A 16,597-nucleotide genomic window follows, 5' to 3' on the forward strand; every position below is an offset into this window, starting at 1 on the left:
GCCTCATTTTTTATTCATTCACCTATATTAAATTAACAATCTCATACAGCTAGCTTGCAACTAATATGCAAAATACACAAGACCACTATTAAATATCAATAACCGATTACACCAACTACCACTTCATGTCTTTTATTGTCAGACTAAAACCACACAAGGCCATTTCCATAAGTAAACACACACACACACACACTTGCAGTTATTCATTTGATTACTCACTAATTCAAAAGAAGAGGAGCCGCTCAACTCGTTTAGTTCTGTAAATATCCATCAAGAGTCTCTCTACTAACTGCATCTGCCTTGCGATCACTCGAAACTTCTCTTTTTACCTCACTTCTGATCGATCCGGATCCTATCACACGTTTCGTTCGTCACAGCTCTCTCTCTCTCTTGTAAATTGCCTGGCATCTTGTTAGGAATGCGGTTAAAAACTGACTAAAGAATTTACATTTGCATATTACAATGTTAACGTATAAATCCTGAGGGCATCCATGCTAGTGAACGCGGTCAAATTAAAGAGCATTAGGCATGAACACACACACACACACACACCTTTGTGTTGCTGGGTGCAGGAGACAGGCAGAACGGACTTGTTTTCATTGGCTGGATCTGAATGAGACAGGAGCAAATCATTAGGGACAAAACTCAAATGCCCTCAACTGGATCGCTTTAGCTTTAATAAATCTAAAACAGAACAAATTTAGGCTAATTTAGGAAATTGGCAGTAAATTTGACAATTCATTTGAAAGAAAGAGCAAGTAACACATTGAATTATACATGCAATTTTAAAAGTAGAAAAACTCTATAATAATACAATAATCTTTGTTATTATTTTGTTTTACAGTGTGTTCATAAAATCACAGTCATGCTTCTTAGTTAAATATCAGTATTGATGCACAACTGTGAAAACTGACAAGTTCGCTAAGTTCAAACCTCATATTTTTCATTGCATTTATCTATATTGTTATTGCAGTAAGCGGCAAACTTCAAAGTGGCGAAATGAGCATGTTAGCTACGGGACTGTCCCTGCAAACATTTGCAACTGACGAATGCTGCGTGTAATTAAAAGAAACGCTCTAGCATTTCAAGATGTATTCTTACTTAACAATCTATTAGCTTTCTTATTGGCTACCCTCTATCAACTGATTTTTATAAAACTACATAAATGGTTTAAGAATTTCTTTTTCCCAAACATGCTAAAAATATTTGTATTTAATTTCTCCTCTGACACCCCTAATGTAGATGGTCAAGATTTTGGAGAACCTCTCAATGTTGATGCACTTTTGCTTTTTGTATTTCACACATTCATTGAGATCGAACTACTAACATAACATTTTCTCTGAAAGTTGTTCACTCACCTGATCGCTGGCCTCTGGACTGTTCCTCTCAGAGTCTGTAAACACACACACACACACACGCAAGGACACATCAGGTCAGAATAGTGCCTCAGGCTCCAGCCCTCACATCAACAAAAGCGTGTTCTGGTTAGCCAGAGGCATTGCATTATTGGAATACCATGGAGCGTTTAACCTGGGTTACTGTGTGCTGCTGAGTGTGTGTGTGTGTGTGTGTCAGATTGAGGCCACGGCTGACTAAAGTGTTCTGTGTGTGGTTCAGACCAAGTGGAAAATGTGAGAAATATGATAAAACAAAATCTCATCACTCACACACACTAACACATCTAGGAATAGTCATGAATCATACATGATAAAACATGCAATGTTTCACACCCATCTCTCACAAATATCATCACACAAATCTGCTTGACTTTAATAACAATAATTATATTGATTCTATTCATAATGTACATAATAGCTTAACATCTACTCATAGTAATAATATTTACCTGTACTATCGACTGGAAACTCAGTCCCCATCTTATCATCATCGACAGCTTTAGACATCCTGATATCTACTGAAACAGAGAGAGGAACTGACTGAAAACGTCTCTTGGATTTGAGCTTTTTTTTTTTATCAGTCATCCTTATTTCATCAACCACATAAAGGTTAAGTTTTCATCATAAAGATTCATCAAAAAACAGTATACTGGTGCTGAAACTGGTCCTTTTCTTTTCATCCTGCGGTCGTCATTTTTCAGCAAAAGAACACACTACAAATACAACCCTGGTTTAGGCTTTTGGACGTCGTTAAAAATACCTAAAAGATCATTTTCAGGATTTATTTTATTTATATCAGCAGCATAACTAATAACTCTTTCATATTTAAAATAGTAACACACCTTGACACCAATGGATTCAATTTTACTCAAAGATCCTTAAGAGTTTACCACTTAAAAATATTTTCCCTTTATTTAAAATCCAAAATATTTTCGTGTTAATTTTTAATTTACGAGATAAAAAAAAACACTGAAAAAATATTGTTGGTTTAACTTAAAAAAATAAGACAGTTTTTTTTCTTTTTTTTTATTTGACATTAAGCAAAGTATGTCAAATAACTTGGCAAATAATCAAATACATTCACATAATAGCTTGATATTTAATTGAGCTTAAACATCTTTGAAAAGATCTCACTGTAAAAAAATATTGTTGGTTTAACTTCAAAAATTAAGTAACCTGTCTGCCTTAAAATTTTAAGTTCATTGAAATTGAAAAATTGAGTTAATACAGTACAAATGAAGGAGATTGATCAAAATATTATGTTATCTGAACTACATAAATGATCTAAGTTGATTTGACACAAGAAAAAATGTTGTGATTACAAATCATGAAATTATTTTTTTACAGTAAGAAATAGATTTTTTTGACATTAAGCAAAGTGTGTCACATAGCTTGACAAATAATCAAATATATCCACATAACATTCCAAATTGCTTGATATTGAGCTTAAACATCTTTGAAATGATCTCACTGTAAAAAAAAAAAATGTTGGTTTAACTTAAAAAATGAAGTAACCTGGTTGCCTTAAAATTTTAAGTTCATTGAACTGGAAAAATTGAGTTAAAACAATGAAGAAGATTAATTTAACCATCAGAAACTCAAAATATTATTATGTTATCTGAACTACATAAATGATCCAAGTTGATTTGACAAAAGGAAAAATGTTGTGATTACAAATCATGAACATATTTTTTTACAGTGAATATAATAGCTTAATCCAAGCTGTAAATAGTTCATCCAAAACCTCTAATTAACGAAACAAACACCTTCGAGTCAAAAGTCAATTTCCATCAGCAAAACTATTCACCGTGCAGCTCAATGGCTCTATCTGTCTTTCCTTTGTCCTTTACTTTCCTATTTCATTCTGTTTTGGTCCTGTTTGACACCCTCTTCATCCTAATACAGCACCTGCGCCTCCCAGAGAGCAGCGGGAATGGAGGGGCACGTCCCATCCCGCACGGCATCATTCATACAGATACACACACACACACAAACACACCCGCAATAGCTGTTAATGCGGGGAGGAGAGGGTTTCATCCCGCGAGAGCACGTGTTGCACTTCGCAGGAGGATAACAGCTTTTCTCTTTCTTACTCACGGTGAAATAGATGGTCACATCAGACCCTCTACAGCCAAATTGATTTCCCCGTCCGCTTCACTTACCGTTAAATTAGTTCATATTACACGGCCGGAACGTGCATGAACATAAAACATATTGCAAAGACTCTTTTTATGGAAGCAATCACGTCAGTCAGTGACTCTGTAAACAACATTTGAGCCAGAAAACGTTCCACAGCATCAAGATGTAAATGTTAAGCAATGATTTGCACTGTGAAAAATATTTTCAAGATTTGTTATCACAACACATTTTCTTTTGTCAAATCAACTTTATAATAATTTATTTAGTTCAGATAACATATAATCTTGAGTTTCTGACGATTAAATCATTCTCCTTCGTTGTATTAACTCACTTTTTCCAGTTCAATGAACTTAAAATTTTAAGGCAACCAGGTTACCTACTTTTTTACAGTGTGTAAACTAAAAAAATAGCAAATTATATTACTAAATGCTAAAATGCAATTAAATAAAAACCTGAATTTCTTGCACACTTAATAATACTTTAAACGTTTTAATTAGACATTTAAACATACAATTGGAAACCTCATCACTGAAATATTTCATTAAAAATGATCAGAACTTAAACGCAAAAATCGATGACAGCTCGAATCACGAAAAGTCAGCCTCAAGTAAACCTTACGTTACAACCAACCACACACAGAAAGCAAATTATAAGCCTGATATTACAGTAATATTAGAATAAGGTGCATTTTAGAAGTGTGATCTGTTACCTAAATGAGTTCTTGAAGGTGTTGTGTTTCTGACTCACCGGAATGTTTTTTGCTCAACTCTCTCTGTCCTCTGATCACTCGGTGAGAACCGCTCCTTCACTCTATATGCCACTATTACGACCGTGGGCGCTTTTTTTCTTTTGGGGTGTTTCACAAATTTCACTTGCTTTAGTCATAGAAGTCAAATTAAAGCCGCTTTCCAACCGATGCAAGCGAAACCTCTATCCTCCGCCGCCCACCTCATTCGAGCGAGTTACTAAATTAGGATGAATTACTCACTGATATTGATAGTCAAATGACTGGAAATGAAAGAAAAGATTGATCACCTGCTTCCAGACAGTCACGCTGGTGAGGTGAAGCAGAGATCGTAAGCACGGTGTAAATCACGGTCAGTGAGCCACCGACTTATTTTTTCATGATGCAAAGCCACGAAAGGGCCTAGATGAGCGAATATGACGTGCTGGTTGCATAAAACCGTCTCGCACTTCCTTCATCTGTGTGTCTGACTCGAGACCCTTCAGGTCCAGGAAGCTTTCAAGATCCAATAAGAACGTCTCGTTTTCAATTTCTTTAGAAAACCAATGTTTTAAAAAAAAAACTAAGAAGGCAAAATCTGAGTTGATGGACATATAATACAATAGAGAGAAGTTTTATGATCTATAATAAACCATAAAGCCTACACAGCAAAAGTGTGGTTGATAATGATGCATGGTCCAATGAGGCTGTGGAGAATTAAACAGTAAAATCAATGGAGACACTAACTTAACTTAATGTAGATGTCTAATAAAGAAAACGTAAGAAAAAAGGGCCCAATGTACACTGTAAAAAAGTTGCTTCCTTATTATTTTTTTTTTAAGTACAATCAACTTGCACTCTAAAAAATGCTGGGTTGTTTCAACCCAAATTTGGGTCAAATATGCATGGACAAACCCAAATGTTGGGTTAAAACGATATTTTTAACCCAACATTTGGGTTTGTCCATGCATATTTGACCCAAATTTGGGTTGAAACAAACCAGCATTTTTTAGAGTGTGGATGTTTAAGTCATTTCAACTTAAATTACATTAAACTGACTTAACGACTTTTAAAAAAAAACTTGAAATTGCTTAACTTATTTTAATGAGTTAATGCAATGTAAACCCATATGTTGTCATGACTTATTGATCATATCATTTAAAATGAAGGAATTTTCCATATTGATTTTGAATTACACATTGTGTTTAAGGGTAAAAAGATGTGTCTGTTAACAGATAATGTCAGAAAATCACCTGTACCTTTTTTGCATTTCTACACTGTAAAAAAAATATTATAAAATATAATATTTTTTCTTTTGTCAAATCAACTTAAATAATTGATGTAGTTCAGATAACATAATATTTTGAGTTTATGATGATTAAATCAATCTCCTTCATTGTATTAACATTGTATTAATTTTTTCCATTAAGTTAAACCAACAATATTTTTTTACAGTGAGGATTTTTTTTCTTACAGAGAGTTACTTCTAAAAGTCTACATCGTCATATAATATTTTTTTTTAAAGTTAAGGTATTCTATTAAAGTATATTTGATGAACAAATTTTTCTTAACATTTTAGTCCACAATTATCGCTATTGCCAGCTTACTATATTCTCATTACAAGACATCTTATTATATTGAATATAATCATCATACCAATGTTAAATATATATTCCCTTTTAAATATTTACAAATGAAAAATTCTGTATTACAGTGTAGCTATGCTATTTAAAGATTGTGGTATATTTCGGTAATGACTCACCTTTGTATTCAAAGGACACACTAAACATGACTAATTCACCAAAACCCTCACGAAGGCCAATTGGAAATATCCTATTGTGATGATATACAAAATAGTGTGAAAAACGTTGAGGTTGATTCACATGCCATTGTGTCAGTATTACCCACAAACCTCTGTGCTGTGAGTCAGTCTAGTGTCACCCCATTTCCTGTTCCTTCCACTCACTCTCATCTCACACACACACACACACACACACACACACACACACAGTAACGAGAGATATTCTTGGAAAAACTCAATCAATTAGCATCAGTCACATCTTTTTAAAGAGTAAAGCTGCCTGAGAGAAACAGATTCACAAGTCATGTTCCTATGAGAGCCTTTGAAAGCTCTTATGTTCAAATATTTGTTTTGAAAAATGCACATTAACTCATATTAAAATGGGAATGCACATTCTGAAAGAATACATTTAACACACTATGTCACTTTTGATAAAACCAACAGCCAAATACATATATTATGAATATAAATTCAAATTAAATTGTTAAACTTGATTAAATTGAGGTTTGAATAATTATTAAATAATTATAATTATTAATTTTAACCAAAACTAAGTGATGTATAGCTAAATAAAAATTGCTTTAATAATCTAAGAGGCATATCACTTGCATACATTTCATTTCATAAGAATCAATTACTAAAGATTCAAACAAACTATTTAGTAAAACACAAAGTAATAAAATGCTCTGTATATGATTCAAAAACAACATTCAAAACTGGGATTTAAACATTTTGGCTACAGGTAAAAAGGTACAAAGCCTAAAAAGTGTGTTTTTTTGTTTCATAACATTTTACTGCTATAACATAATGCTTTAGCACAAATGCAGACACCGCAGAAATAAAGCAAAACTCATATATGGCCGGCCCTGATGGAAACTTAATTAACTCCCATAAACCATGATGTGAGCACCTCAAAAACATAGTACAGTTTACACTCTTGTTTCAACCCAAATTTGGGTCCAATATGGACAAACTCAAATGTTGGGTTAAAAATGTCATTTTCAAACGAATAATCGCGATTAATCGCATCCAAAATAAAAGTTTGTGTTTACATAATATAAGTGGGTGCACTGTGTATAATTATTATGTATATACATTTTGTATACAAAATAATTATACACAGTGCACCCACTTGTATTCGGTAAACACAAACTTTTATTTTGGATGCGATTAATCGCGATTAATCGTTTGACAGCCCTAATTTTAACCCAACTTCAACTTTTACTTTCAACTGTAATTTTTTTAATTAATTGTTTTAACCCAACATTTGGGTTTGTCCATATTGGACCCAAATTTGGGTTGAAACAACCCAGCATTTTTTACAATGTACATTAAAAACACACACAAACAAAACCAGCACCCTCTCAACCACTCACTTTACAAGATCACATCCCACATTGAAATATTTTCCGACAATATCTGGCTTCTACATCTCTAGCTGCTTATTTTAACTGCCATAGTTGTGCTATTGGGTTGTGGTTTATTTATTTGTAATCTAGTGTGACTGCCCACTGTCGGGTTGTTAGTTATGGAGTGACCTTGAGTATAGGAAAGCTGCAATATAAATAAAACATATAGCCTACTTCACTGATTTTTCGTACTCTTTGCCTCACCTCTGATATCTTATATATATATATATATATATATATATATATATATATATATATATATAGATACACATAAGAAAAGAGTACACACATTGTTTGTATACCAGGGCTCTCAACACTGCACCAACATGGATTACACCTCATATACAAACACACACACTGATATTCAAGTCTCTTGGATTCCTCTAGAGATTTGCTCCTGACATTTCATTACTTTAGGCCTCAGTCCAGTTAGTTTTGATGTCCTCTCATTAGCAGAGTCTGTTAGTGAAGGCGAAGCTAATTAACCTTGCGGCCCCCTCTCGAGAGATCATTAGAGGGAAGGAAAGCGAGAGAGAAAGACACTGACTTACCTGGAATTCAGACATTTCGCCATAGCCGCCATTTTATAAATAAACCACAGCCTTCAGTCTGCTTCTGTCTGAGACTCTCAGGTTTATCAGTGTGTAATAGTTCAGTCCACCTCAAGGCACCTTAATGAGCCGACCAATCACTGCTCTCGCTGAAGAACTCATGCAAATTGCAGAGTAAATATTCATACTGTTATTTAAATATTCAATTCGAACTCAACACAAGGCTATTGACTCAAACTTATAGCTTTAAAGTGCTCAGCTGTGCCAGTACAACTAATAGTCACATGAAAGAATGAATGAGATACGGGCTCATACAGTCAATCTCTCCTCATTTCCCTCCCACATTTTCTCTCCACCCTCAAACACCACTTTATTTCACCCACTAAACTTCCTCTGACATCTTTGAACACGGTACGAGTGAACACACACGCACGCACGCACGCACACGCACACGCACACACACACACACACACACACACACACAAGGAAAAGTTATTATCTAGAGACATGTATCAGGCAAAATATGTGGTTATTCTTTGTTGTTCGGTTGTGGGCAGCTTAATGTTGAGAAAGAAGGAGGTAAAGAGAGAGAGAGAGAAAGAGCGAGAGACACAGGTCTTGTCAGCATAAGAAAGTGCTGGGGTGGCTGGAAAGTGCTCATCACAAGAACGAAAAACAAGTGTAAATCATTTTCGCTCTTCACACGCCTATCTTTTCCACTGTTCGTTCTCGGTGCGCTAAAAATTACCACATCTGCCCAGCGAAAATGAAACTGAAATAGCGCGAATCAACCGCAAGAGGGCAGCGGTACCTTTAACAATCAAGCGAGAAGCCAGCTTCACGAGCGGCTTTCACACATTAAGTGAGCGATTTCTTGATATTTTTCGACTTTAACTTTTTTAGTCATGTTTATTATATATATTTAAAGGTTGTGGTCTTTATTAACAAAGCTGCTATTAGGTGTAAATATATTTAAACTTAAAAGGGAGATCATTAAACCTGCACGAGAGTCTTCCCAGATCGAAAGGACGTTTCCTTCGGACATATCCACACCTTTTAACTTTTTCGTCGTCATGTTTATTTTACAGGGGTCTAATTTCCGTGTGGGCTAAATAGGATCGAGTTTTGTGAATTTAAAGAGTCCGAAACTAAATCAGTCCCATGCAGGACGAGCGGCTGTGTTACAGAAGCGCAAATGAACGATAATATTAGTCGTTTGCTTCCTTCAACTTCATATCCATTTTAATTTGACGGGTTTTTTTTCACGTCTAAATACATTTGGAAAGCTGATCTTTTTTCACAGTAAATTATGTTGATGTCGTTCCCAATGTAGCCTATAATTATGTTATCTGTCGGCTACAGCAACATTATGTAACTTATATCGAGTTCTAGACATTATGCGATTTAAATATGATTGTGATGGACGCCATATATGAAAACGAGGCTCTGAGGGACATTCGTAGCCTATAAAGCCAGTCCAATATGCTGTAGTTACTCTCTATCACGTCAAATACAACACATTTAGGCTACTCAACGCAATGTAGGCAATTTAGGCTACTCAACGTTTTTTTTTTTATCACATAGGGAAATATTTTGAAAAGGCTTATTTCAATGTTATATCATAATTAAAACTCGACAGAACATATTAAACGTCTAATCTTTACATGGTGTCTGAATTGTCCTTGACAAAACATTCAGTTATATATATAAATATGCAACACATAAAACAATGCTGTAGGTACAAATACAACTAATAATAGGCTACTATAAATTTTAGAAATGTAGTAGGAAAATGTTTGAAACATTGGGTTTTGTGTTACACTATCGATTTGACCGCGCAATATCCAAGCAACAACCATAAATCACCTACTTGCATTTTAAAAATACATACACACTTTGACACCTTTTCCACCATACACAGCCTCCTTCACACAATTATTCACACACAGGACAGTTGATGCGTCCTCTGGTATAAGCCTTTTACCCCAGCGCTCATAATGGATCTGTCTTCTGAATATGTGTGTGTGTAATGCTCAGGGTCACGGTCAGGGGTTTAGCAAGTTTTTGGGCCTCCTTTTATGTACCCCCCAAGCTCTTCAGTAACGCCTGTCAGGGCCGTGACAGACGGCGCGTGGGTGTGTGTGTGTCCGTGCGAGGGACTGAAAGAGGGATGCTGGGTGGCGTGTGTTAGGGTCAAGGGTCACTCCGCTGCACACCCTCCTTCATCCCCCCTCCCCCTGGTCTTGCCCCCCTTGACCTTTGGGGAGGCCAGTGAGGGGTACGTCTGCCCCGGAGGAACGGGAGGCGGGGTCTCTCTCAGGGACAGCTCTATATATAACGCTGGCCTGCTGATCATAGACTAGTTGCGTTGCCCTAATTAGTTTTGATGTAATTAGGTGCCAAAGGATGGGTAAACATGTTTACGCACATATATTTTTGCTTCAGTCTACTTTTAAATGTAAAAACTGACAAAACTTGTACACTGCAAAAAGTGGTAACCTGCTTTTTTTTGACGAAAACCTTAAATTCGCTTTTGTTAGAGTTATTAAGTATTTTTTTTTTATTTAATTCATGAATTCTATGACAACAAAAATAATGTCAATTGATTTGAAATGTTACCACTTAAAGTGACAGTCTACCCAAAAAAGAAAATGCTGCCATCGTTTACTCACCCTCAAGTTGTTTCAAACCTGTACGATTTCTTTCGGTAACAAGTTATTTTAAGGTGACGTAGTTAAACGTTACTACAATACAATAACAGTAATTTATGCTTATTAAACTAGCCCTAAACCAAACCATAACACAATAATAAGTACATGTAGTTAATTAAAATGACTTAGTTACATTTTACTTAGTCAAATAAGTACTATGTCACCTTAAAATAAAATGTAACCTTTCTTTCTTCTGCTAAACACAAAGGAATATATTTTCGAAGAATATGGGTAACCAGTTGGGGCACCATTGACTTTTCCATTCAGAAGTGTTGTGTTCAAATAGGGCGAGTAAATGATGACAAAAATTTCATTTTTGAGCGAACTACCCCTTTAAGAAAATGTCTATAGGGCTAATAATTTTACAGACTTCCAACGTAAGTGGAAAACTGCCCTACAAATTATTCATTTGTTTTAACAAATTGAAGGAAGCGTCTAAACAAAATTCAGTGGTAATCAGGAACATACCACAAAAGAAACACCATCCATAGTGCTTTATCCAGGAATATCCCTTTGATCCAAACTAATGCAATACCAAAACAACAAATGCAGGGCTCTAAAGATACACACACACACACACCTTCCCATACTTCAAGCGCAGCCGTGACTCCCCCTCGTCTCAAGGAGAGATGCAGAGGCAGGTTAGGGTGTTAAATCGTATCGGCTGTTGACCTGATTTAAAGACAATGGAGCAGAACAATAGAGGGTACAGGTTTAAAAGTAGACCTCTCTCACACTTTCTCTCTCCCTAACCGAAATATACTAATAAAGTTGCATCATGTTCTGCTCAGGTTTTGTATTCAAGATTCACTTCGGACATGGTCAATTTTAATAATACATTTCGTTGCATCACATCGTGCATATATACGATTTTTACAACAACAAAACTTTACGGTAACTCTAGGCCTCGGTCGTTGAGTTTATTTCCCTCTCTCTCTCTCTTTCTCTCTCTCTCTCGGTACAGCAGTGCTGGTCAGCTGCGGTCATGACATCACTGGACAGCACAGCTCTCCAATAGGACACCTAGCCACGTTGCCAGGCAACAGCAGTGAAAGACCTGCATGTGTGTGTGTGTGTGTGTGTGTTTGTGAGCGTATATGTGATAATCAAACTAAAACCTGAATGTTCGGTGTTCAAGTAATAACTTGGTTTGGTTTTGTTCAGACAAACAAATTTGCCAAATTAAAATATTAATACCCAATTCAAACAAAGGCACACCCAGCCAGAGTGTAAATTAAATATAGTGGACTTTAACAACATGCATTTTAGTGATCCAAATGTTTTTCTGTTCTCAACTTTAATGCATTTTCAAGAGGCTTTTCAGCGATCTTCTGGGGTTTATTTGTATTAGCGTATTGTGTGTGTGTGTGTTTACGGGCAGCATTATTTTCTTGGCCTCTAGCTGTGGTTGTGTGTTTCGAGTGCGTCTTAGCCACATGTGTTTCTAAAAGAAGATTTACGTAAATATATTTTGTGCTGAGCCTCTTCAGCGGTGGGTATTTTGTATTTGTGTGTGTACGTGAGTGTCTCTCGGTTGGTATTTTGTATTATTGTGTGTGTGTGCGCGCCTCTGCGCCTGCCGTCTCAGGAGTGTATATTATATCCGATACAGTACCTCTTTCGCGCACCACATATTTCTGGGCCGATCGATACCTCTGACTCCCTACAAGACAATAATCGCTCCTCTCCCCCCTCCCCTGTATGGCTACCATTATTACCACCCTCCCCGGGGGAACACACAAAACAGGGAGGGAGGCTGACGCTCCTACCCTTCCTCCATCCCTCTGTCCGTCCACCCCGACCCTCTGTCCTTCTATTATTTCACCCCGACAGGAGGTGTCAGAGATGGAGGGACGGAGTGGACGACAAGAGAAAAAAGTGGCAAGAACCGTATTAAGATATGGACGAGAGACAAAGAGGAGAAGAAAAGTGAGTGCAGGTGCATTGTGATTGTACAATAAAAGGAGGGAATGACAGGAGAAGATTTACACAGCTGTCTCCTAATAAAGGATAAGAGGGAGGGCTTAGACGTCGAGCGAGAGGCGGCGTATAATTATGAGCCTCAAAAGCGCAACATTTCGTACGGCAAGTTCAAAGAGCGTACTGAATCTGACGTGTCCGCGAATCCCATTTGGGGGACGGCGTCCGTCTAAGCAACTAAACAGCGTGATGTATGCGTTATGGGGGACGGCAGATTGCTCGGTGTATGGGTTTATCGATTGCACTGGACTTAAATTGGCTCTCAATTAAAGAGAACACTTATTTGACCTCTTCCTCGCCGCCTGCGCCGCACGTCTTTCTTTTCTTTCCTCACCTGCACATCCATCTCTCTCTCGCTCTCTCGCTCTAAGGCTACGACCTCAAACCTGTTCCGGCCTGCTCAAACCCGGCGGCCGGTCCCTCTTTCATTTCATTTCGGCTGGATCCTGCGGAATCTTTCACCCGCTATCAATCCGGTTAAAACTGCAGAGATGAATTATTAAGTTTATTTATTCAAACACTATTAATAATATAAGCAGACACAACACCTCGACTCGAGGCCGACGGGGAAGAAGTGCGTGAAAAGGGAGAGAAAAGGTGTTGTACAGAGTAGTAGTAGTAGTAGTTGGAGGGCTAAAAAAGGTGGAGGGAGAGGAGAAGAAGAAGAAGGGAGGGTTAGGAAATTGGTCTGGCTAGCGGAACAGCTTTTCACCCCTCTATCCCCCCTCCACCACCACCCTCCCCTTCTCTCCCCCATTCTGCTTTGTATTCTGTGGAGATGACAGGGAGAAAGCTTTATTGCTCCGAGTTGGTATCGATCGGGGCCCCTCTCGGAGGGCGCTCAGACCTGCACGTATTGAAGGCACTTTTGCAACGCCGGCTTTCCTCTCGTTTCTTCTTCTTCTCGTTATTATTCTTTCTTTCTCTTTCTTGCATCGTTTATGCGGCCTGGGGATTTAAAAAAAAAAAAATCACAGTTTCGAGAACTGGCTTGTATTTACACGAGTGCGGCAGGGAGTCGAATCAACAGTGGGCCTCGCAATTCAAACATGGATGAAAACACACAAACTTACAGATCTCTTATTCCCTCGTCCTCAGACTAATTTCTTCACTCCTGTCTCTTTTATCATCTCGCGCACTTGGCCAAGCGCTACTTTTGATGTGGGCTCAACAAATGTCAGCGTTCCTGTGAAGGGAGGTGAAAAAGTGACAAAAAGGAGAGTAATCGACGGAAAGATCACGCTTTTCCTGCTCTTGGAGGATCGAAGGCTGTTTGGTAAGGCAGGTGTGTTGTCGCCGGCTAGCGCGCCGATGCTAACAGCGCCTAAGCGTCTGAAAACATTAGGAAGGCTGTGTGGAAATAGACTGACAATTCCCCTGAAGAATGGAGGGAGGGGAAAAAAGAGGGATAGTTGTGTGGATGAAGGCCCCCTCTACCCTTCGCTCGTGCCCTTGGGCAAGGTTTTTCACCCATGGTTCCCTGGGGTGTGTTCAACCTCCTTCTCCTGTCTTTCCTTCGTCCATTTCGGCCACAGCACCTGCGCTTCTTTCGAGAGCCATCACAGGTTATTTAACAAAACTCCATTTTGAATGGCGAGGCTCATGGCCACATTCGTACTCGGACGGCGTCCTAAGCTCAGGCTGAAAAAGGTGGCCACTCTGCTGTCTAATTTTACCTCGCCCTCTCCATCAGCCTACCTTTCTACCGCCTCAGTGCCACTTATGTTCACTCACCAAATGACACACACAAACACCCCCCCATCCATCCATCGCTCGCTCACTCTCTTTGTTGCTACGTCGTCGGCTATATGGTCGTCAAGCATGGCAATTTTGCCAAAATCACAGTGAGTGTGTGTATTTGAAGGGGAAATGGCAAGATATGTGTTTTTGTGTTAAAGATGTTGAAAGGGGAGTGTGCGTGTGTTCGCCGTGGCTTAAAAGTACTTTGTGAAGTCACCTTTTGATTTGCAGTTTGTTAGGGAACTGCACTTTCTGTCAAAAGGAGCAAACCGAACTGAAATAGATCTTACTGTGGAGGTAAAAAATAAAGGATATATAAATAAAATAAAGAAATAAAGTCATAAAAATGTATCAAATGAATGCGACTCATGCTATCTTATTCAAAAACTCAACTTAGGAATATATACAATTCTCTCTATCAAGTCTTTCACTGAGTTATGAGGCTCATTTGTCAAATAATATCGTAACGCATTCAATAAATGTCTTAGGAAGACCTAATACAGTTCTCACTGTAACTTTGATTTTATATATAACATTTTCATACATCTATTATATTAAGTATTATTTAATTTAAGTTAAAAAAAATTGTTTTGACACTAAATTGACAGAGTTTCGATAAATGTCGTAAAAAATATTATATTTAGATATACATATGCATTTAGTTTAAATATGTATATTTTACAGTATAACCTATACTATAGTATACACACATACATACTTACAAAGTAATTTATATCTCAGTGAATATTTAAACAATATAAATGTGATTCTGATTTTTTTTTTTTTTTAAAAAGCGACTAAGAGAGTGTATTTCTGTCAGCGCCTTCATATATACGTGTGCCGTCTCTTGATTGCTGGGTTGTGGTCTTGCTGGGTGCCAGTGTACTGAGGTGCTGGGAGAGTGGCACATCACCAGCTGAGAGAAAGAGTGAAAGAGAGAGAAAAATGAGGAGAGGAAGAGAGCTGAGAGGCTTTGGAGAGCGCCGGTCCCCCAGCCGACCGCCATTTCACACTGGTGACCAACACAAATTGGATCAGGCCGTGTTCTCATTGCACCAGCAAAAAAAATCAGACACACAAAATGGCTGAATCTCCAGAACCGCAATACTGGACACTGGACCACTGACTAATGAATAGGCTAGAGGAAAAAAAAATTGTAAAACAAAGTGAACAATAATAAGGATATGTCAAGTACAATAAAGAATACCATGCAACATGACCTACTTCCATGATGTTTTATAATGTGAATGAATATTTCATATTAGAATAATTAAAAATTTAACTTGATTTTTTTTTTTCATTCATAAGTATGTATGCCCTTTTTTTGCCACTTATCTGGCAATATAAAGGGAGAATGGGTAAAGTCAGACTCTGGCACTGTCGCTCACTGATAACTCTGATTTGATTAACCCTACTAAACTTTAACATATCATACCGTGATATTATTGCTTAAATGGATAATTGTCATTAATTACTCAGCCTCATGTCATTTCAAACCTACAAGACTCTTGTTCATATTTGGAGCACAAATGAAGATATTTTTGATGAAATCTCAGAGCGTTGATTGACAGTTACACAAATTTGGCACTTCAAAAAGTTCATAAAGAGATCATAAAATGAATCCATATGAATGGAGCTGTTTAGTCCCCATTTTCTGAAAAGACTTGATCGCTTTGTATATGAACAGATTGAATTTAGGCTTTTATTCACATGAAAAAGATCTTCGTTTGTGCTCTAAAGATAAAGGAAAGTCTTAAAATGACATGAGGGCGAGTAATGATGACATATTTTTGGGTAATCTAACCCTATACAATTATTTTTCCCAACCCAGGTTACATTATAGGTTAATCAAGTCATGCGGTTTCACAGGCAGAGAAAGTAATGACAGAATATTAAAAATATACTAAAAAAAAACATGCCTGATGAATCGTGCACAGTAAGACCAGGGGGCATTTATTAATAAAGTAAATGGAGTCGATATTGATTTAATGTTGTCTTTAACACATGAATGCCATTATATGTAACATTAACCTGACAAAGAAACAGATTCTCACGCTCAGAGATCTAATGAACATTCGTCGAGGTGTGTGCAAAGAAATGATTCAAGTCCTCTGCGAACTTCATCATGTCATTCCTTGAGCATAA

The 16,597-nt window shown here is 37.3% G+C and overlaps 1 protein-coding gene across 6 annotated transcripts in view; it reads right to left on the reverse strand.

The window, feature by feature from the left end:
* Positions 1-16,597, reverse strand: part of pou2f2a (POU class 2 homeobox 2a) — a 51,860-nt gene that overhangs the window by 14,273 nt on the left and 20,990 nt on the right. For 3 of the 6 annotated variants that reach the window (XM_089122675.1, XM_089122678.1, XM_089122674.1), the window contains 3 exons: positions 1,847-1,915; positions 1,359-1,393; positions 553-609 (listed from right to left, as the gene is read on the reverse strand). In XM_089122675.1, the coding sequence (XP_088978801.1) occupies positions 553-609; positions 1,359-1,393; positions 1,847-1,915 (161 nt within the window). Of the gene's footprint in view, positions 1-552; positions 610-1,358; positions 1,394-1,846; positions 1,916-4,283; positions 4,731-16,597 lie in introns of those variants that run through there. The other 3 variants (XM_089122676.1, XM_089122677.1, XM_089122679.1) reach the window with 2 other exon arrangements.

The sequence above is a fragment of the Pimephales promelas genome, chromosome 18 (assembly GCF_988280905.1).
Source record: "Pimephales promelas chromosome 18, fPimPro1.hap1.1, whole genome shotgun sequence".
Taxonomy (NCBI): domain Eukaryota; kingdom Metazoa; phylum Chordata; class Actinopteri; order Cypriniformes; family Leuciscidae; genus Pimephales; species Pimephales promelas.